This window comes from Condylura cristata, unplaced genomic scaffold, assembly GCF_000260355.1.
Source record: "Condylura cristata isolate star-nosed mole 26May11 unplaced genomic scaffold, ConCri1.0 scaffold00042, whole genome shotgun sequence".
Classification (NCBI taxonomy): Eukaryota; Metazoa; Chordata; class Mammalia; order Eulipotyphla; family Talpidae; genus Condylura; species Condylura cristata.
Window position 1 is genome coordinate 193668 of NW_004567143.1, and position 21880 is coordinate 215547.

Here is a 21880-nt window from a genome sequence, read left to right on the forward strand (position 1 = left end):
CATGTTGTGACTTAGTCTTATTTTCACCTCCCCCAGCTCCCCACATCACCCCTAAATCCTCCCTTCCACAAGCCACCTCTGCACCGACTCATGGAGGAGTCACGCCATTCCAGACTCTCCCCTTAGCTTGGGGTCTCTCTGCAGCTCCTTTAACACTCTGTAGCGTTGGGAATCAGCCAGGCATCCAGGCCCAGCTCACCATCTCCCATCCCTGCATTTCCCTTGAACCACTTTAGCTCTGATGAACCTCCAAGGCCACACGGGCTTGACTCCTGAAGCTTGGATTCCCTCATACTGGGGACTAGTTCCTGCATACCACCCTCTCATAACTTTGCGGGGCTTTGAGCGTGGGGGCCAAATTCACCACACTACTTCCCACAACAGTGAGGTCTCCCAAGGCTTAACCTACTCACTCACTCAACAAGCACCCACACCCCCACACCCAGTGTGGGCCCTGCAGGCCTCGCCTGTGCTAGGTTGGAGAAAGAAAGGCGAGTGGTGGTGGTCCTGAAGAGGCTCAAGGCCTCCCACCTTGTTAGATGAAATGGGAGGGTAGAGGAGTCCACCTCGCTCACAGGTTGTCAGTGAAGACGTCTTGGAGGAGATAATCCAACCCCACATGCAAAGGAGATATGAGTTTAGCAGGTGTGTGTGTGGTTGGGGGTGGGGGTGGGCTGGGAAGTGGTGTTGTAGGCAGAGGCTGCGTCTGTGCAAGAAACTGAGGAACATGCTGGAGTTGCAGGTGCGGGGGCCTGGCCTGGGGCTGGTGGGAAGAAGGGTTTGGACAGGTGTGAAGGCCTGAGAAGTGTGCAGGGCTCAGCCCTCTTGCGTTGCTCTGCTAAGGACTAGGAGGTGGCCCTGATGCCCTGGCGAGCCAGCTGGCAGCCATGCACAGAGCCCACAGAGATCAGCTCTTCATCTACAAAGGGCCCTCAGCGAGAATGAACAGTAAACAAGAGGAGGCCACCCTGGAGGTCACATGCTGCTGGCTACTGACGAGGCGGAAGACCACCCCACGCGTCCTTCCCAGGGCTGGCCCCGGCACTCCTTCGCCTGATCTCACCTCGTGTCTCTGGCTCGCCTCTTCCATCAGCCCTTTTCCCTACAGACAGGTCTACAAAATCATCCAGTGTCCCAACCACAGCCTTCCCCTAATCGATGGCAGGCGGGAGGGCCGCGGAGGCCTGGGTCCCTGTGTTTCGCCGCCAGTCCCTCACCTGGATGACTGGCCTGTGCGGAGGGGTGGGATGTGGTTGCAGGTAGGCTCTGAAGAAGGGGAAGTGATCGTACTGGCTCATCAGAAGGCTGAGCGTTCGGTTGAAGTCTAAGGGGGTCCAGTTCCCGGAGATCTGCCAGCCTCCCAGCTGGGAAGGAGAGAGGCAGGGCGGAGGGTGAGCTGTGGTGGCCACGCTTTCTCGCTTTCCCAGGCAGCTGCCGCTCCCTGACTTCCCGTGTTCCTCCAGGGCTCCCCACCACCTCTTCCCCCAGCCTCGCCCAAAGTCCTAAGACGTCCACAAAGCGTCGCCTTGACCAGCTCCCTCCTAGAGACTGGGGGTCCCTAGGGAAGAGACACACCCTCTAGGTGAAAAACAGCTGCCTACGGCCCTCCCTGGTGGTGCAGCGGGTTAAAGTGCAGCATTGAGAAGCTAAAGCCACTTCCGCATGAGTTCGATTCCCGCCTGCCCCGGAGGTGACCACAGGGCGTGGCAGACCTCTCCTGACCCGCCCGCTGCTCCCCTCAGCAGTGTACTTCATAGATCTGCCTGTTCTGCTCCCCACTCTGTCTCTGGTGAAGCCTCTCGCCGCCCCTGAGCCTCTGGCCTGTTCTGTATGCACAAATCAATAAATCTTTTTTTTTTAAAAAAAAAAAAAAGAAAAACAGCCGCCTACGTTGGCCTGTGTGTCACGAATCCACAAAGGCCGTGGCCCCAGGCCTCACCTCCTGGATAACTTGTCTGAGGGGACCGGCCCCTGCAGCCTCGATGGCACGCGTGTCCATGCAGGAGTTGTAGAACTGGAAGGCTTTCTCCTCCCCAGAGCCTGGGGGCCAGGAGCCCGGGGCCTCTGGAAAGGAAGCAAGGAAAACGGGCGAGCAAGCTGAGAAGAGGGGCCTGGGTAGGGGGGGGGGGAGCCTCGTGCGGAAATGGGGGGAGGGAAGGGGAGGAACAGAGCTGCGAAGGGAATGTGCAAGATGGCAAGATGTGGGGACTGGGCCAACGACAGAAGAGTGACAGCAAAGGGAGTAAGGTGGGCCGCAGGGGGGAGGGGAAGTAGCGGGGAGCAGGAAACGCAGGGGTTCGGGGTGAGTGGACAAAATGAAGAATGATGTAAAATATATACATACGTGTGTGTGTGTAGTTGCAGAAATTGTAAGTACCTTTTTAAAAAATTAACTGAAACTCAATTCTTTGATTATCATAACATGCCGCTCACGGCCCGTGATTGCTGCCCCCCCTCCCACCTTGCCCCCCTGGGAGTTCTTCGGTTCTGTGACGGCTTTGCAAGGCCCAAGCACAGCTTTGCACGGCTCGGCCTTGACTGGAAGGACGGCCGCCCCCCGCCCCCCGCCCCCCCCAAGCAGGAGGGCAGGGGCAGGTGCCACAAAGTCTGCTGCTCTGAGCACAGCGTGGTCGCCTGACACTCGAGTAGGCCTGTCGCTGACATCCTCGTTCCCAGGTGCTCCGGTGCCTCCCCCAGACCTCCCTGGTCCTCGGGTGCTTTCTCCACAGCCACCAGGGACGGGATTCTTCTGTCCCCCCAACCACATCTTTTCCGCCTGCCCCCGGCTCAGGGAGAGCCCCCTACCGCTGCTCACCCGGCTCCTGGCTCAGCCATACTCCCCCTTACCCCGCTCCTCCACTCCACCCCGCCCAGGGTCTCCTGAGGACAGGAGAGGCCATGGGTGTGAAGCGTGACGGAGTGGAGGGCAGCGCGACATGGGGGTGTGGGGGACCCGGAGGGCTGGGAGGCTGAAGGGGTGATGGACAGAGCGAAGGGCGGAAGGCAGGGGCTGGCAGGGGCGGACGCCGGTCATCTGACAGGACCAGGAGACCCCGGGAGACAACAGAGGAGATGGGGCTTGGCAGGAGAGAGGAGGGAGAGGATCACGGAGGAGAGAGGGGAGTCGGGCAATAGAAGAGGGGGCCAGGCCCAGTCAAGGTGGTGGAGAGGGCGCCTCAAGGTGAAACGTGCAAGCAGGGTGGCAGCCTGCTCAGGGAGAGGGGGCCTTGTCCTGGGCCCGGGGGCCTTACCCAGGATCCTCCGAAGTCGCCCTTTGTTCGCCTCTGTCAGAGCCTGAAAAGAGCTGCTGTCCCCTTTAGCCTTCCCACAGGCGAAGCTGAAGAAGTCAGAGCAGGGGGCCACGGTGGTGTTCCCAGAGGCCAGATAGCCCGCCAGGAGATCCCAGCACCGCGGCGTCTCACAGAGGCCTGTGGGGAGAAGAGCGACAGGGCGCCCCCCAGGGGCGGGGCAGGAATGCCTGGTGAGGGGGAAGGGTCTGCGGGTGGGTCCCGGCCCTGGGACATGCGGGGAGCCGGCTGCAGTGAGGTGGGGGCGCCGGCCCGGCGCCTGTCCCACAGGTCAGGCGCCGAGGACTGGGGAGCGCGCCGGGCGGGGAGATTGCGGGGTACTGCTTACGAGGCCCGCAGCCGCGGAAGACGTAGACGGAAAGCACGAAGGAGCCGAGGAGCAGGCCCGAGAGCAGAGCAGCCAAGAGCGCCCGCCTGACCAGGGCCCCCCATCCTCGTCCTCGCCATCCAGTGGGCGGCCCCTCCTCTGGAGATCTCTGCCCGAGGAGAAACACGACTCGGAGGGGGTCCACAGAGGGGGTGGGGGAGGGGCGAGAATGAATAAGGGGTGTCCAGCCCCCTGCGCAGAGACCTTCACCCCAGCCCAGGGAGGAGAGGGAGTCAGGCCGCAGCCTGTCTGGGCCAGGAGAGTGAGCTGACAGCCGGAAGGGAAGGGCTGCCACAGCGGGGCCAGGGAGCCCACTTACCTCCTGGCTGCAGAGAGCCCCCATTCCACAGGCCAGGCCAGTCCTCACAGGCCTCCACCCTCCTGACCCGAGAGAGGGGGAGGGAGGAGAGAGAAGCTATTCAGGAAGGGGGATGTTAGGCCCTGTCAGGCCATCCCGACAGCTCCCTCCCACGACCCCCAAAGGGTCTCAGAAGGAGCCTGTTCCCTGGATCCCTGCCATCCTCCTGGGGAACTCGCCCCTCCCGCCCTGTTTCTGCCTCTCTTGTGGGGGCCTGGCATTTGCATACAGCAGCCACCCCACCCCATGCCACCCCACCCTGGGCATCTCACCCCACAGCGTCTTCCCCAGGGGACGAGCAGTCTCTGACCGGCAGGCTGTTCTCTCTGGCTCCTGGTTCTGCTCCAGGAGCGGAGTCTGAGGACTGGGGTTCCGGAGATGGCCTCCCTCCCTCCGCCACCCCAGTTCCTTTGGCCTGGAGGAGGGCACGGCTGCCACTCGACCCCAGTCCCCAGACAGGCCGTGGCCTCTGGGTGGAGCCTGTCTATCAGTCAGAAGACACCCAGGCCTCTCCTTTATCTCAGCTCCTCAGGGGGCCATGGGGAGGGAGTCTGCTCCCCCAGCAATCCTGCCCTTGGTGGCTCCTCAGGCCCTGCTCTGTGCCTTTGCTCATGGACTTCCTTAGTTCTTCCTCTCCTGCCTTGGAAGACTGAAACTCTCAATTGCTCCCTTACCCAGGATGTCTCTCAGCTGCTGGTCACGCCCAGGCTGGGTACAGGCAGAGCAGAGCATGGGAAAGGCCAGCAGGCCAGGCGCCCCGACGGGCTGTCACCAGGTCAGTGAGAACACAGGAGCCACCGCCATGCCACTCTCAGTCAGGGGGGCAAGTCTTGTCCGCTGGGAATTGCGTCCTGCCTACTCTGGGGACGCAGCCCTCCTGCAGAGGGATGAGGCAGCATTGGCCCTTCTAAACCCTGCTCCACAGGTAGCATCGCCAGCTCCTGCTGATGCCAGGAGTCAGCGGCAGGCACCGTGGGGACGGCATCCCTGTGTCCCTCACCACCAAAGAGGCTTCACGAATACTTGTAGGAACGAGCTACACAGCGCTGCCCCACCTTCCTGACTCCCCCTGGGGCCCCGTGTGTGTGCTTCCCCATTCTAAGCAGTAGGGGATTCACTAGGAATGTCCCACAGACGCATCAAGAGACAGGGACAGAAACATTTCCGGGAAGAAAATAAAATTATGGAACGGGATGGAATGGTGGGTACTGGGGGAGGGGACAGTCACATATGAGCTTCAGGTTACCTCTGGACTGCCAGGAGGAGAGTGATGCCAGCCACAGAAAGCAGTGGGTGAGGGGTCCGCCAGGAGCAGACCAGGAGTCTAGAATTCCGGGTCTGTTTGGATCTTGTTTCCTCCATCATCTTCCCTGCCCAGAAAGGCCACCTGCGTAGCCGTGAGAGCCCAGCTTCCTCCTCACCTCTCCCCGAGCAGTCAAGCCCTGTGGGCTGGCATTACTCTAGGAAAAAGACAGTAGGGACAACCGAGATGAGTTTTGATTGATAAGTTGACTCCCTGCTGGGGTTTTCCTATTTTATCTTAGGAGATAATTTAAACAAGTTACAGCTAGAATGGATTAAGAAGCCTAAAATATTCTGCCCAAATGAAAGCAAGCTGGAGCCCATTTGCTCCAGTCTGACATGGCACATTTATCCTGGAAGCAGCTCCTGTGGCTGGGGTTAGGTGACCCTACTGGAGAGGCGGAGCTGACCGCAGCGGCTTGTCAGGTTCACCTCCTTGGCCTGCAGCAATGTGAAGGCAAAGTAACCTCTGTTCTGGGAGCTGCCTTGGGAGCACACCTCGCCTTATCTGCCTGTCCTACTCCGCAGTGAGTCACCGCCATGGCCATGCCCTGTCATGCATGTCTGCAGCTCTGTCGTCAACGCTGAGCTGTGCAGAGAGCCTCAGCTACAACGCAGGTCACGGGCAGCACACATTTACGTGCACAGATACTGCCTCCTGGCTGCCTTCATGGTTGTGTACAGTGAATCTAGCTCCAGGATCTTTTGTTTGCTACCATCACAGCATCATCACCATCGTCATCATGACCGTCGTCGTCACCATCATCACCAGGATCGTCTATCTACCTATCACTATCTAGCAACTTTTTACTGTGTAATTCTCTTGTGCCAGGGATGATACTGTAAGAGCTTTGCTTATAGGCTTCCCCACTCAGTCCACACAGTAATTCATCAAGGGAGGTAAAGAGCTACCATCTCCCCACATTAACAGATGAGAACATAGAGACATGCAGTGAACAGGCCCAGAGTGAGAAAGACAGGAGTTCTCAGAGCTGCAACTGTATAGAAGCCTAAACCACTAAGATTCTGGTTTGGGAAGGTCTCCTCCCGGTCAGAACTTCTTTTGCCTTCCCTCTGTAAGATGGTCTTCACTGCTTTGTCTTGTTCCGTGACTGTCTCGGGAGCTGTTTTTCTTCAACTCTGAAATATTCAATTCCACCTTTTGAAGATTGTTTTCTTTATAGTCGCTCCAAAATCAGCTGCCATCTACAGTAGTTAAGGTACCAAAACCAAGGCTGGCAAATTTATCTCCATGCTGTAACCCTCTCTGGTATGTCACATTAGCGGCAATTCATGTCTAAGATCACCAGATTTCAGTGATAACTAAAGAGCTTTCTCCTAAGGAGCAGGACATACTGTTCTGGACAAACCAGAGTGAGTCTCAATGTCATGGGAACTGCTGGGGAATTTGACAAAGGACGGGCTTGGGTACATTCTCAGTGGTTTTTAAAAGACAGGCCACTGAGAGCTAGGGATCACTGATCACCTTTGGGAAAGAAGAATTGATACGTTCAGTATTCCATAAAGAGGTTTTTTAAGTGAGTGAAGTGACAAGCAGACAGATATTAGAATTTTCACTTCCATATACACTTTTTCCTTGACAGCTATAAGACTAAGACAAAAGTAGCCTATGTAATCCCTTTCATTCAATCAGTAAGTCAACCAACAATATAGCCCACAAATAGCTAAACCAAAAAACTGAGCTCACAGATTCAGAAAACAGGTTAGAGGTTGCCAGAGGGGGGAATGGGAGTGGGGTGAAGTGGGTAAAAGGGGTCAAAAGATACAAACTGGGCCCTCCCTGGTGGCGCAGCGGGTTAAAGCACTGCACTGAGAAGCTAAAGCCACTTCCTCATGAGTTCGATTCCCGCCTGCCCCGGAGGAGTCCACATGGCGTGGCAGACCTCTCCTAACCCGCCCACTGCTCCCCTCAGCAGTGTACTTCGTCCATCTGCCTGTTCTGCTCCCCACTCTGTCTCTGGTGAATCCTCTCGCCCTCCGCATCTCTGGCCTGTACCCCAGTTCTGTATGAATAAATAAATAAATCTTAAAAAAAAAAAAAAACTCATGTTTAAAAAGATACAAACTGCCAGTTATAAAGTAAGTCAGTCATGGGAATGTCATGTACAGCAGGATGTCTACAGTCAATAAATAATAACAGTAGTATGTTTTGAAGTTGCTAAAAGAGCAGATCTTGCAAGTGCTCATCACAAGGAAAACAAAACTGTAACTGAGGAGATGGACATTAACTAGACTTGTGGTGGTGATCATTTCACAATATATATATAAATATCAAATCATCACGTTGTTAAAGGTAATACTCACAGACTGAAGTCTGATACGTGTGCATGCTGACACATCTCAAAGTGAGGATGCTGTGTTTTATTTTTCCTGTGCTACCACTCCCTTCTTCCAAACAACTTTCCAGGACAATCTACTCAACCCAGCATGACACATGCTAATTTAATGTCTGTGTCCGCAAGAAGAATTTGCCTACAATCTCGCTATGTCCACTGTCTTAGTCAACTACAGGCATCATAAAGTCTTGCAACAAACTGCTGCGAACTCAGTGGTTATGAAAAGAATCAGTTATTCTCATGTTCCAAAGTCTGTGTGTTGAGAGCTGCTCAGTGCATGCAGGCTGTGCTGGTATGCACTTCAGACTGCCTCTGTGTGGGTTTGGATCTAGGACTTGTATTCATGCCGGTCTGCCATGGGATTGTCTGTTCTGGGGCCCAGGCTGAAGGGGGAGAGGCTGAGCAAGTCATGTTTTCCCAGAAAGGATCACTGGAATGAAGACTCCAGCCAAGCCAAGCAAATCATTTCAAGATTCAGTTTTCATCAGGTTGACTGATTTTCCATGGGCCAAGTTAAGTCACATGGCCAACCAAGCCCAACATCAGAGGACCAGGAGAAGTGTACTTTGCTCATAGTGGGAGGGGAAGGGTAGTGACTATTTGCTCAATAATAAATCCAAACCATCACACCCACTGATTGAACACCTCACCTACTCTTTAGCTAGCGTGAGGGGTTGGGTCAACCTGTGTGGCAGCTGAAATACTGGAACCGGAATCCTACGGGACCAGTGGAAGTCTGCAAGAAGAGAAATGGCAGGAACCCAGCTGGGTAGACCCTCCCTGTGAAGATCACCGGCAGCTTTTTATAGCATGTAGTGGTAAGCCTGGAAAATCAGATGGCACTGGGTTCACGAGCCCCACATGCCTCCGGCCTGAGGGCAGCGTGGCAGTCCTGTGAACCTTTAAACCAACATTTCCATCCATGCACATGGGCATCTGACCCTGCTGTTACAGACAAATCTCCCCAAACTGTAATCATTTTCATATTGACTTTGATTATTTAACTTCTTTCCGGTTCTGCCTCTGACGCTTGAATCCCCGCCCTTTTAGGTCTGCTCTGTTCTTGATGCCATCGCTTAATTATGTGGACCAGCCATGAGAATTTGGGGTTGAACTCAGGCTGGAACTTCAACAACCAGCTGGCTCTGGTCAGCTCCGATGATCTAACTCCATACCCGCTGATCTTTATGCTCAGCTGGTGCACACCGTCAAGGGACCACATGGGGATTTGAGGAGGTGGATATCCGTTGGACACCATGAATGGGAAAACGCAAAAATCAAGGCTGAATTTAGATTCTAAGTCATTGGCAAGGGGCGTTGAGTTTAAGATGGAATGAAGCTGTTGTGGGTTGACAAGGGAAATAGGCTCTAGGAGGAGGTTTCTAACATTGGAGCAGTGTGGATTTGCATAGATGGCTATCGGCGGTGCATGGTGTCTTTGGCGTTCAAAGAATTACAGCTTTGAGCTGATGCCCTGATCCTTAAGCTAAAGCATCTGCTATGGAGAGTAATTTAATTAGTTACTTAGTGTCTTTCACCTAACAGGGAAGCTTTCTCTGAATTGAAATTGAGGTTCGCAGTCCTTAAGCTAAAACATCTGCTAGGAGTAGTACTTAATTAGCTTCTCATTGTCTTTCACCTAACAGGGAAGCTTCCTCTGAATTCAAATTGAGAGACACAGTCACATATCCATCCCGGAAAATTATTTATTCCCTCTACTGCTCCTCCCTCCTGCCCTCATTTCTTTGGTTCCCTGGACTCTTATTTAAACACACTTAAGAGAGCACAGAGCTCATATGCACAGAGCCTCATAGAGAAGTATTCCTTCCTGGTTTGTGATTTTTCTCTCTTTTGCACATTTTCAAATTTTTACCTTTTCCTGGAACCATCAAGACATACTGTTCTGGGCTTCCCTCTGCGCTCTGCCCCCAGCTACAGGTCAGTCAGAGGGTCTGCGTCTCAGGGGGTGGCACTCCCAGCCATCTCTGGTCTTCGGTGTCTGTGCTCACTTACCACTCACACCTGGTAGCCTCCGTGATCACACCTTGAGGCTCACACTTCACACTTTACAGGCAGAAATGGTGGCCCAGGGTAAAGAGAAGGGATTTTAGACAGATTGGAGTTGATCGAATCTGGGTTTTGCTACTTACTAGTCATATGATCTTGGGAAAGTCTCTCCATCCATCTGTTTCCCCAATTTCTTCATCTGTAGAACAAAATAATCCTGCCCTCTTTGATGGATGAGTGTAAGGACTAAGCAAGGCCATGGATGTGTTGTATGTTGCCTTGTATTATAGACCGACAACAAATGATAGCTATCATCACTTGGTTGTGTTTATTTATGTTGTTTCTGAGTTTCCAAGAGCAATAAAAATAGTATCAGACCATTTGTGCAGAAAAAGATAAGAGACTGTGAACCTGGTTTTTCCACTTTTGATTTGTCTCACATCTCAATGGAATATAAAATTAGGCTAAGAATTAGCTGAGAGTATTAAGACATTGGAGAATGAGGACTTCTTTACAGAGAGTTTGGGATTTCTCTTTCTCTTACCATGAATTATGTCTACCGTTCCTTTGGAACTAGGTGAGAAGATTCGAGAGAATAGCCTAGAGAGTGTGGCGTAGGAAGAAAAGTCCAGGGTCCAGGAACATATCGCAGACGGAGAAGAAGCTAACACGAAATGGCTGTGAGCTGCAATTATCAAAAAAAAGAGGAAGTTCCCCCCATGAAAACAATTTGAAGTGACTGCAGGAGGCAGCAGAAGTCTGGGAGGCAAAGAGAGACGAGTTAGAAATGGAAAATCAGTTATTAAATAGATGAAACGTTCCATTTAAAGAATGTACACGAAAAACAAGACGAAAGGACATCCAGAGAAGTCAGTGAATTTCCAAATCTCACTCTGGTTTCTAACGGATCTCCAGCAGCGCCCAACAATCCTGTCAGCTTTCAGTCATCAGCCCCGGGTGCAAGCAGTGAACTAGACTTTCCTCCTCATTTGCAGGAAGGACATAGCAGTGTGAACTCTTTTTACATCACAGAAACTCAGAAAAACTAGAAATAACACAGAGAAGAACCAGAGAAACCTGCATCTCTGGAGAATGATGTTTTTGGAGAAAAGACAGATCAAAAAGGATGAAGTCAGTGCCTCACTAAAGCTGGAAGTTTGAATACATGTGGCATCTAGATACTTTGTTATTATTTTCTAAAATACTCTACTGTGCATCAAGAGGTAACAGCTACATGTTCTATTAAGAGGGTCAGGATTTTGGAGTTTTATTAATAACAAACGAAGCACTGAAACAGTTTCAGAGATATTTGGAATATTTATTGGCAACCTTTTGAGAAAGTAAAAGAATGAATAAAAAGAACTAGTTAGGGAATCAAAAGTAGATGACTGGATTAGAAAGATGTGGTACATATATACAATGGAATATTACTCAGCAACCAAAAAAGAGAAACACATGTCTTTTGCAGCAACTTGGATGGAGCTGGAAAAGATCATGCTTAGTGAGATAAGCCAGAAAGAGAAGGAAAAAATGGTTTCACTCATAGCAGGAGTATAATGGACCAGGCGAGAAAATAACAAAAATAATGAACAACCATAGACCAGAGACATTCTGTGGGGGTGGAGTGGGGAATGGGATCAAAAACGGGGGGGGGGGGGAAGGGAGGGAAATGCACGGGACTATGGTGGTGGCACAGGGGTGATTTGGTGATGGGAAGCCCGTGGGGATTACAATTGAGATGAAAAAAAATGTGAAAAATGATGTAAAAATAAACTTTTTAATAAAAAAAAACAGATATTATAGATATTATCATAAAAAAAAAGAACTAGTTAGGGAATCAAGTCTTAAAACTATTTTATTACTTTGTTGAGAGTTTTGGCATTTTGCCCAAAATATACCCATGTTGAATTCCCTCTTCTTTGAGATGTTTGGCAATTATAAGGCCAGTAAAAATGTTCTGGTTTACTATGTCTAAGAGTTATAAACCCCTAGTTCCTGGAAACAAGTAACAATTTAAAAGTCAGCCTAGGCCCTCCCTGGTGGCGCAGCGGGTTAAAGCACAGCACTGAGAATCTAAAGCCGCTTCCGCGTGAGTTCGATTCCCGCCTGCCCCGGAGGTGACCACATGGCGCGGCAGACCTCTCCTGACCCGCCCGCTGCTCCCCTCAGCAGTGTACTTTGTCAATCTGCCTGTTCTGCTCCCCACTCTGTCTCTGGTGAAGCCTCTCGCCGCCCCTGAGCCTCTGGCCTGTACCCCAGTTCTGTATGCACAAATAAATAAATCTTTAAAAAAAAAAAAGTCAGCCTAAAATTAAAACACCTTGACTATTTATTAGAGGATGATACATTTCCTAAAAGCTATGTGCATAGCATTTATTAAGCAGCTTAATAAATCACCTCCTATTTAAAAATAACGAACTTGGCATATCAGAAGATAGTACATGGAAACTCAAAAGACAAAAAGGGATGTGAGCATCCGCCCCGAGGTGGCCCAGAGCAGCGCCTGGATGCAGCTTTCTTCCGCAGAGTGCAGCTTCTGTGGGCTCTGTGCTCTATGGATCCTCGGGAGGGAGCTGGGCAGGAGCCGCTTTGAAAAGTGCATGCTGTAGGGCTTCCTGCCAGGAGAAAAGCCACCAGGAGGAAGAGGCTGGATGCATGTCCTTAGAGGAAATCACACATGACGAGTGGGGGATGCATACTGAACTCAGGATTTGAGTCAGGTGGCCCCCGTGAGAATTCCTGAGGAGCCCACAAATAAATCCCAACAGAGAGAAACAGCTCTGGACATCGGTCTTGTCCAGACAACTCCAATCCCAGCTTCAGAGTAAATTCCCACTCTCTCCTTCTCCCTTCCCAAGCATCACTCTGGAAGGAACCAAAACTGGGGTTGCAAGCTAGAAAGGATGCAGGTAGCAGGGAAGAGAAGATGTGACCCACACTTGACCCATGTAGCCTTCAGCCTGCCACTTGTGTCAAATGGGCAAGGGAAGAGAGACCGCCAAAGATGCCACCGCAATCCAGAGTTTAGGCTGCCCCTCTATTACCTGGAAGTGACTGGAGGGGCCACTCATTACCAGAAATACCTGGGCTTGCCTGAGATCTACCCAGAGGTGCTGAACAAGCTGACGGAGCCGCCTTCCAGGGGTGGTTGTGAGAAAGCACAAAGACAGTTGTGCTCGTGTCCTGCTGAGTCCAGCCCTATTAGTAAACCGGTCACACCAACGTCATAATCCAGACAAGGAACTTCTTTCATCATGTGAAGACTGAGAGAATTACTCTTGTGCATGATTTCAATTAAACCTATCTGATTCATTCAAATGTCATGACACATTAGCACAGGCTGATTGAATCTAATGTCTAGTAAGTATTCTATGCTGTACACACAGATTAATACATAACAAATGACACAATAGGAAATAAAAATATGAGACGAGTTGTGTGATCTCTCTCTGTGGGGCTGTTAAAAAACACCAAGAATATGGCTGATTTGTTAGGAAGTGTGCCAGTTACTTATTGCTCCTTTATAAAAAACCCAAACTTGGTATCTGAAATAAACAACTTATTGGCTTTCCATTCTATGGTTTGGCATATTACGTACAAATTAAGTACAGGCAAATTTGTGTCAGCCAAGTTCACTGATGTGCTCAGCTTTAAATGGTAGGCCGGCTCAGGGCCGCCTAGGCCAGCATGGTCCCAATGTCATGCGGGTGGCTGGCCTTGGCTGTGGCCAAGGTGCCTCAGCTCTTCTGCAGGCCTAGCTCAGACTTGTTCCCATGACAACTGGATTCCAAGAGAGCAAGAGTGTAATATGCAATGCTCCAGAGACCATAGCTGCAAATTTGCACATCACTTCTGTTATATTCTATTGGTCAATACAAGTCTCAAAGCCAGCCCAGATTCAAGCAACAGAAAAATGAACCCTACCACATGAAGAGAACTGCAGCTAAAGAGAAAGGCAGCCTTCCCTGTGGAGTAACATGTCATAAAGAGACCAGTGAACTAGGAATCAGAACACCTGGCATTCAGTCCTACATTTCTTATTAAGCTAGCCTGTGGTTTTGGCCTAACTTCCCAGACCTGTAAAAGTCTAAAAGTCAATCTGTGATTCTGGGTTCCTATTGTGATCTCTACTTCTTTCTTCTCTGGGGGCATTAGAAGTCTCTATAAGTTTAAGGCCAGAGCATCAGTATCAACTTATGGAACTGCTTCCGTATCCCACTTAACGATGACCAGAGACAAGAGACGGAACAAGCCAAGCCCACTACCTCCACTCATGAAACTTCTGGCCAAAGGGATGTACACAAAAGTGTCTTCTTTAGGAGACATTTATCATTTCCCCACTTACTATCTATTTCTCTTTGGGCCCTTTTCCCCCCATTCTGCTACCTGGAAGACATATGTTTCATGGATGACAAGAATAAATTTGCACTTGAGTAAAGGACGATTGGTTGAGTTTTAAGAAATCCAGGGTCAGGTATCTGTGGACTTTGTGAAGATGAGGGTTTATACCAGCTCTGAACTGTATCCCTCAGACATTTTCTACATTGGAAAATGGTTGTTATTTTAGGCTGCTGTGGCATTGTTTCTCTCACAGTTGACTCTAGTCTTACTAGTAAACAGATAGATGCCCTCTATCCAAGAAAAAATGAGGTTTGGGCAATGTCTCCCACTCAGGTTTGTTAACTGCATAACTCTAAGAATTGCCAACTATAAGGATAATGATTTCCTATAGGCTTGTGCCACCCTACACCTAATAGCTAGCATGATGTTAAGTGAGGAAGCCCATCTCACACTGCTATGTTGTTACTGTAATGCTTGCTTATTCACCCAGAGACCTGATGTCTTCATTCAAACATAAACTTGGAAGCTATTTCCATGAGTCTTTAACAACAGTCTGTCCAAGAAAACAAAAACCACTCAAGGTATTCCACACAGAGGAAATTTAATATGTGTAGTTAGGTACACAGATCATGGAAGAATTGAGCCAAATTGAGGTGGTGGAGGGGAATAAAACAACTTCCTTAAAGTTAGAAGACCAAAGGGGAGGAAGATGTTACCACACCTCTGGAGCTGGGGCCACTCAGAAGAAAATGAAATCATAATGGGCTAGTTTAGCAACCTGGGATCTTAGGAGAAAAGCTGTCCTGTGAGAGCTGGGGACACAGATAAGAAACATCTGCCACTAGAGGTGCATCTGAAGTAGAGAGAGAGAAAAACATCCTGGCTTTGTTTTCTACTTTCACTTTCTTCCCCTTAACTAAATCTTCCTATAAGTCAGAGGGGAAAGGATGTTGAGAAACCTAGTTGCTTGTGAAATAGAATGTGGTAGAAGAGGTCTAGTAATTGATCTACAGATATACAAATACTGTAAGAGCTCAATTAGCTCATTTGAAAGGTTCTGAAAACATGCTCAACTGCTTCAAGATCTGATGATTAAGGTTGGCTCAAATTTGGGAAGAAAACTATTCTCTCTAATAGGAAAAACATCAATATCTTGAGAATTAGGTATTCTTCATCATCTAGAAGTAGCATCCTTGGAATGCACACTGCTGTTTTCATAATAGCCTGTGATTTATAAATTCAATACAATTCCTACCAAAATCTCATTGGCATTTTTAACAGAAATAGAAAAACAAACCTCAACTCATGTGGAACTAGGAAGGACCCAGATTATTCAAAACAATATTGAGAAAAACTAGGCTACTAAGTTTCAGACTATCTGCTTTCAAAATATATCACAAACCTACAGTAATAAAAACAGTATGACATTGCATCAATAAATTAGTGGAATTTTGAATTAAAAACATAATAATGCTTATATTAGCACCTCAAAAAAAGGAAATACTCAGATGTAAATCTAACAATATGTACAATGTCTGTTGGTGGAAAACTGTAAAGCTGACAAAAAATCAGAAAAGTTAATAAATGGGAAAATATTCCATGTTCATGAATAGGAAAATTCAACATCATTAAGATGCTGATTCTTTTCAATTGACTATATATTTGATGTAACTTCAATCCATGCCAGAAAATAATTTTCTGGATATTGACAAACTGATTTTAAAGCTTATATAGAGGTACAAAAGACCCAGAACAGTCAATAAAATATTGAAGGACAGAAACAAAGTTACTAGTAACTTCAAGATTTACTACAAAACCATAGTAATCAAGACAGTGGGTGTGTGGGGTGGGGGAGTAAATAAAGCAATGGAACCAAACTACACAATATCAATATATAGTCAGTTGATCTTTGATAAAGGAACAAAGGAAATACAAGGGAAAAAAATATAGTCTTTTCAACAAATGATGTAGCAGCAACTGGACATCCACATGCAAATAGTAAGTAAGTAAATAAGTACGTAAATAAATAAATAAACATTTTTACAAAATTAATCTAGGTATAGATCTACCCTAACCCAAAATGGATCATGTAACAAAATATTTAACTCAAAACTACAACACTCCTAGAAAGCAACAGAAGATAAAACTAAGTCTTGGGTACTTAAAACACCAAATGCATGATCCATCAGGGAAATAACTGATAAATTGGATTTCATTAAACTTAAAATTTTTGCTCTGGGAAAAATGTCACAAGAGTGAGAAAAAGCTACAGGCTGGGAAAAAATATTTACAAAAGACACACCTAATGACATTAGTAATTTCCAAAACATGGAGCAATCAAGATGTCCTTCAATAGAATGGATAAGCTGTGGCACATCCAGGCAATGTAATATTACCAAATACCAAAAAGGAAATGTGCTAGCAAACTATGAGAAGACATAGAGGAATTTAAAATGCATATAGTTAAATGAAAGAAGCCAATCAGAAAAGGCATCACATTGTATGATTCTACCTAGAAAACTATGGAGACAGTGGAAAGATTTCTAGGAGTTGTGGAGGAAGGGATCAGTAGATGGAATACAGAAGAATTTCATGACAGTGAACCTACTCTGTCTGATATTATAATGATGGATACATGTCATAATTTATCCAAGCCCACAGTGAATCCTAATGTAACCCACGGACTTTGGGTGATTACCACGTGTCAATGTAGGTTCATCAATAGTAACAAATGTACCACTCTTGGCGAAGGTGCTGGAAATGCAGGAGGATGTGCATGCATGTGTGGGAGTAGGGAGTATCTGGGAAATCTCTGTACCTTCTTAATTTTGCTGTGAGCCTAAAACTGCTCTAAAAATTAAGTCTTAAAAAAGAACAGAATGGTACTGGCAGGAACACAGATGAATAACCAATGGAACAGAATAGAAAGTCCAGAAATAAACCTACACTCATGTAGTGGACTGATCCTAGAGCAGAAGCCAAGACTACACAGTGGGAAAAGATAGTCTGTTCAACAAAGGGTGCTGGGGAATTGGAAACTCACATGCAAAATAATGAAGATGGACCCCTATCTTTTGCAAAAATCAAAATGGATTAAGAACTTAAATCTAACATCTGAAATTGTGAAACTCCCAGAAGAAAACAGAAAGATAAGCTTCCTAATATTGGTCTTGATAATGATGTCTTGGAAAGAACAGATAACAAATACGAAACAAGTGGAACTCCATCAAACTGAAAGGTTTTTGTGTAATGAAAGAAAAAATTAATAATATGAAAATGCAACCTATAGAGTAGGAGAAAATGTTTGTAAACTAGTATCACATAAAGGGTTAATATCCAGACTATATAACAAACTTACACAACTCAATGCCAGTAATAATATGATTTTAAAATGGGCAGAAAATCTGAATAGACATTTCCCACAAAAGCCATGCAGAAGGGCAACGGATACATGACAAGAAAATATAAACAGTATCAGGAAAATAGAAAGACAGCCACAATAAGCTGTCAATTCACACCTGTTAGAATGGCCATTATAAAAAAGGACAAGAGATGAGTGCTGGTGAGGATGTGGAGAAAAGGGAACCCTGCACCATTCATGGGAATGTAAATGGAATCAATATGGCTGTTCCTCAAAAAATTAAAAAGAGAAATACTTTGTGATCCAGTAATTCCACTTCCAGGTGTATATGTAAAATGAAATGAGATGTCAAAGAAATTTCTGCACACTAATGTGCATTGCAACATGCCCTCCTATCCCCCACCATAGCCAAGATATGGAAAAAACATAAATGTCCTTTAATGAATGAATGGATAAAGAGACTGTGATGTGGATGTAACATATAAATACTGGGTATTTTAATCTGTGTGTGTTGGTTGTGTGAAATAATATATGAACTATCATTCAGCCATGGATATATCTTGAGTGCATTATGCTTAGTGAAATAAGTCAAGCAGAGAAATAAAAATATTGCTTGACCTCACATATGTGGCTTCTTTAAAAAGACACACTCATAAAAACAAAGCAGAAGAATGATTGCTACTGGTCAGGGTGGGGAAAATGTGGAGATGTGGGTTAATGGCTACAAATTTCCAGATAAGATGTAAATAAATTTGGGGGGCTCTAATATCCAGCCTGGTGACATACAGTTAACATACTTGAAAGTTGCTAAGAGCAGCTTTTAAATGTTTGCATGACAAAACAACAGGCTAATAATATGAAATGATGGGAGTATTATGTGGTAATCAGTTTGCTTTTATATGACATCATCACAGCATGCACTTCAACCATGCACGATGTCACATGTCTTCTCTATTTCGGTGAAGGTTTGGAGCAGGGTGCCTCACCATGATAGGTGGCTTCATCTAACTGCTGATCTTCAAATGGAACAAAAAAGTGAAAGAAGGGCAAGTTTGTGATCTCTGCCACTTTCTCCTGCCCTTGGGCATTGGTGCTTCTGGTCCTCAGGCCTTCCGACTGAAAGCACAGTCCATGAAAGGAAGAATTAAGAAATTGGATTTTATCCAATTGGAAACTTTCCGCTCTGCAATGAACCATGTTAAAGAGGATAAAAAGAGAGACTAAAAATGGGGGTTAGGGTGGGAATATTGGCAAAACTTATCCAAAAAAGAGCTAGTATCTAGAATACAAATGTTTTAAAAATCTCCCAAAACTCAATGCTTAAAAATAACAAACAGGGTCTCCCTGGTGGCGCAACAGGTTAGAGCACCACAGTATGAAGCTCTCAGAAGCCACTACAGCACGATCCCCCCCCACCAGGGAGCTGACCCACATGGCATGGCAGACCTCTCCTGATCCACTTGCTGCTCCCCTCAGCAGTGTATTTCAGTAGATCTGTCTGTTCTGCTCCCCACTCTGTCTCTGATGAATCCTCTTACCCACCACACCCCAGTTCTATAAGCATAAATAAATCTTTAAAAACAACAAACAATCCAGTTAGAAAATGGGCAGTGGGCATGAAAAGACATTTCTTCAGGAAGAATATAAAGATAGAAAATAAGCATATTGAAAGATGTTCCACATCACTGACCATTGAAGCAATGCAAAACCATGATGAGCTAACTATTAGCTATCTGAAAAGCTAAACATGGATTGCCAGATGCTGGAGAGTATGCAACAAACTGGATCACTCATTCATTGCTGGTGGAATGTCAAATGGTATGACCACTCTAGAAAGCAGTTTGGAAGTGTCTCAAAAAACGAAGTATGCAACTACAATATGATTCAGCAATTGTATTCCTGGGTAGTTGTCCCAAAGAAATAAAAACTTATGTACACACAAAATAAGTACACAAATATCTGCAACAGTTTTATTCTACTAGACAAGCTGAAAACAACTCAAACATCTCTCACCGAGCAGATGGTTGAATAAAGTATAGTAACTCATGTCGTGGAATATTACTCAGCAATGAAAAGGAATACATACGACATTCTGGAAAAACCTTTCAAGCATGAAAATCTCCAAATACTGAATGATAAAAGTCAGCCTGAAAATATTGCATACCAGAGTTATGTGATACCACTTATATAAGTAGAAATTGAGATACAGCATTTGAGAACAGAAATTGAGAACAAATTAGTGGGTGTCCGGAGGTAAGGTGGGTTAGGGGTAGGCTGGCAGTGAGCATGGCTATGAAAGGAGAACAAGAAAGATCTTTGCAATGATGGAAATGTTCAGTTTGTTAACTGTGCTAATATTATATCAGTGTCAATATCCTGGTTGTGATATCTTGCTATACTTCTGCAAGATGTTACCATCATGGGAAATTGAATAATTTCTCTAATTATTCCTTAGAACTGCCCATAACTCTTGAAGTATCTCAAAATAAAAAAAAAAATGAGCATTAATTTGCAAGAAAGATACTATAATTGCCCACTGAATGAACTGATATGGATATGACGACTATGTCAGAGTATGATGATCATTCGTTAGTCACCCAAGCTCCTTTGTCTTCTAAAACATGCAGCCAATTGCCCCAGGATTTCTTAAATAACTCATCATTTGCACATGGATTTCATTTCATTTTGAGCATTACTTTTCCAGGTCAGCTCTTAGGTAGCTTTCTGGTTTGATTTAACATCTGTTAAAGAAAACTGTATTTTCTTATTTTAAAAGATAGTCTTGGCTGTCTTTATATGAATTTGGTAACCATTATATTTTTCTCAATGACAATGTAGATTTACTGTAAAAAATGAATTGATACACTGTATGTGCTTTCAGTCTGATTCTTGCAAACAACAGAATTCTTTCTAGACTGCTTATTTAGAAGGTGAATACAATCAAGGACATTTGGAAGTTCACCTTATTTGGGGATGGGCCGAGGAACAGAATCAGTCTGGGCGGCAAGGACAGCAGGCTCATCCCATGACACTGCTGCTGAGGCCCAGAGCACCCCTCAGGAAACCTGGGGGACAGCGGAAGTTCTAGCTCTGCATTTGCCCAAAGCTCACCCATTCCATATAGTCCTTCCCTACTTTTAATTTTTCAGTGGTCTCACAGCCTGTCCCAGACTACGGGAGAGTCCAGGGGAGCACGACCTGGCTTATGTGGCGACATGGGAAAGGCCTGACACAGGAAGGAGATCAAAAGACACAGATCAGACCCAGCACCCCCACAGGTCTGATGCCATGTTAAGAGGCGGGGGGGGGGGGAGATACAATTTATTCTCTATTTTCTTTGGAACATTTTCAAATTCTGGTGAGTAGAGTAGGTAGAGGAGGAGCGTGTGCTCTTCGATAACTTCCCCGTTTGCCCTTCATCTTGCTAGTTTCATTGTTTCATCCAGTATTAATATGCTGTATTTTATTTAAAAATCATCACTCAGGCCCTCCCTGGTGGCACAGTGGGTTAAAGCACAGCACTAAGAAGCTAAAGCCACTTCAGCACGAGTTCGATCCCTGCCCCGGAGGTGACCACAGGGCGAGGCAGACTTCTCCTGACCCGCCTCTGCTCCCCTCAGCAGTGTACTTCGTCGATCTGCCTGTTCTGCTCCCCACACTGTCTCTGGTGAAGCCTCTCACCACCCCGTGCCTCTGGCCTGTACCCCAGTTCTGTGTGCACAAATAAATAAATCTTTTAAAAAATTAAAAATAAAACTTTTTCATGTATTGCTTGCTTGTATTTTATATTAACATTTTCTTCTGTATTCCTGTTTCTAGTTTTATTTTAGTTTCGTTTCATTTCTTATTACAAAATATGTGGTCATTACAGCAAATTTTGAAAAGCACAGAAGGAAAAAAGAAAATTTGAAATCCAGGGCCCATCGTAACTCTAAATGAACTCCGCAATATCCATTCCACTCCTACCCCAGGGTAAATGCAATTTAGGTGGTTGGGCCTTCCCCAGGCTTGGGCTGGGCCTACTTGACTTAAGACAGTCAGAGGCATTTCACACCCTCCCACTGTCCTGCCAATGAGATTAGTTCAAGTACAGTCAAGCCGGGCCTGGTATTCTCCTGGTCACGGTGGCTGGGTCAGGCGTGGGTGGTGTTCTCTGTGGGTCTAATTTTAAAGAAGTTCAAGACACAGGCTTCTTGGGGAAGAGAAGCTCTCTTCCCCCCAAAACTCAACTAGCTTGCAAAAAGAAGGAAGCATTAGGCCCGGAACTGCTGGACATGGGGCTTCTATTCAAGAGCTGGAATTGAAAATAGGGAGAAACTATGTCCTTATCCCATCGTTTGAATTCCGAACAGCAGATTCTCATAAGTCTAGTGCTAGGTTACCCTCACTCAACCAAACAAAATAAGATATCCAGGTTGAACAAAAAGATTTCCAGATTTATCATCACAGAAGAGTCAACGTGTGCTCTATCTGTGTCCC

General features: G+C 46.6%; 1 protein-coding gene across 3 annotated transcripts in view; it reads right to left on the bottom strand.

Annotated features, from left to right (window-relative positions):
* The window catches only part of KEL (Kell blood group, metallo-endopeptidase), a 119091-nt gene that overhangs the window by 14163 nt on the left and 83048 nt on the right, over window positions 1–21880 (bottom strand). For 2 of the 3 annotated variants that reach the window (XM_012733905.1, XM_012733904.1), the window contains exons 2-8: window positions 5280–5493; window positions 4708–4910; window positions 3995–4056; window positions 3637–3784; window positions 3252–3428; window positions 1940–2064; window positions 1218–1364 (exon numbers count right to left, since the gene is read on the bottom strand). In XM_012733905.1, the coding sequence (XP_012589359.1) occupies window positions 1218–1364; window positions 1940–2064; window positions 3252–3428; window positions 3637–3784; window positions 3995–4056; window positions 4708–4765 (717 nt within the window). In that variant the 5' untranslated portion in view covers window positions 4766–4910; window positions 5280–5493. Of the gene's footprint in view, window positions 1–1217; window positions 1365–1939; window positions 2065–3251; window positions 3429–3636; window positions 3785–3994; window positions 4057–4305; window positions 4440–4707; window positions 4911–5279; window positions 5494–21880 lie in introns of those variants that run through there. The other variant, XM_004694330.2, reaches the window with a different exon arrangement.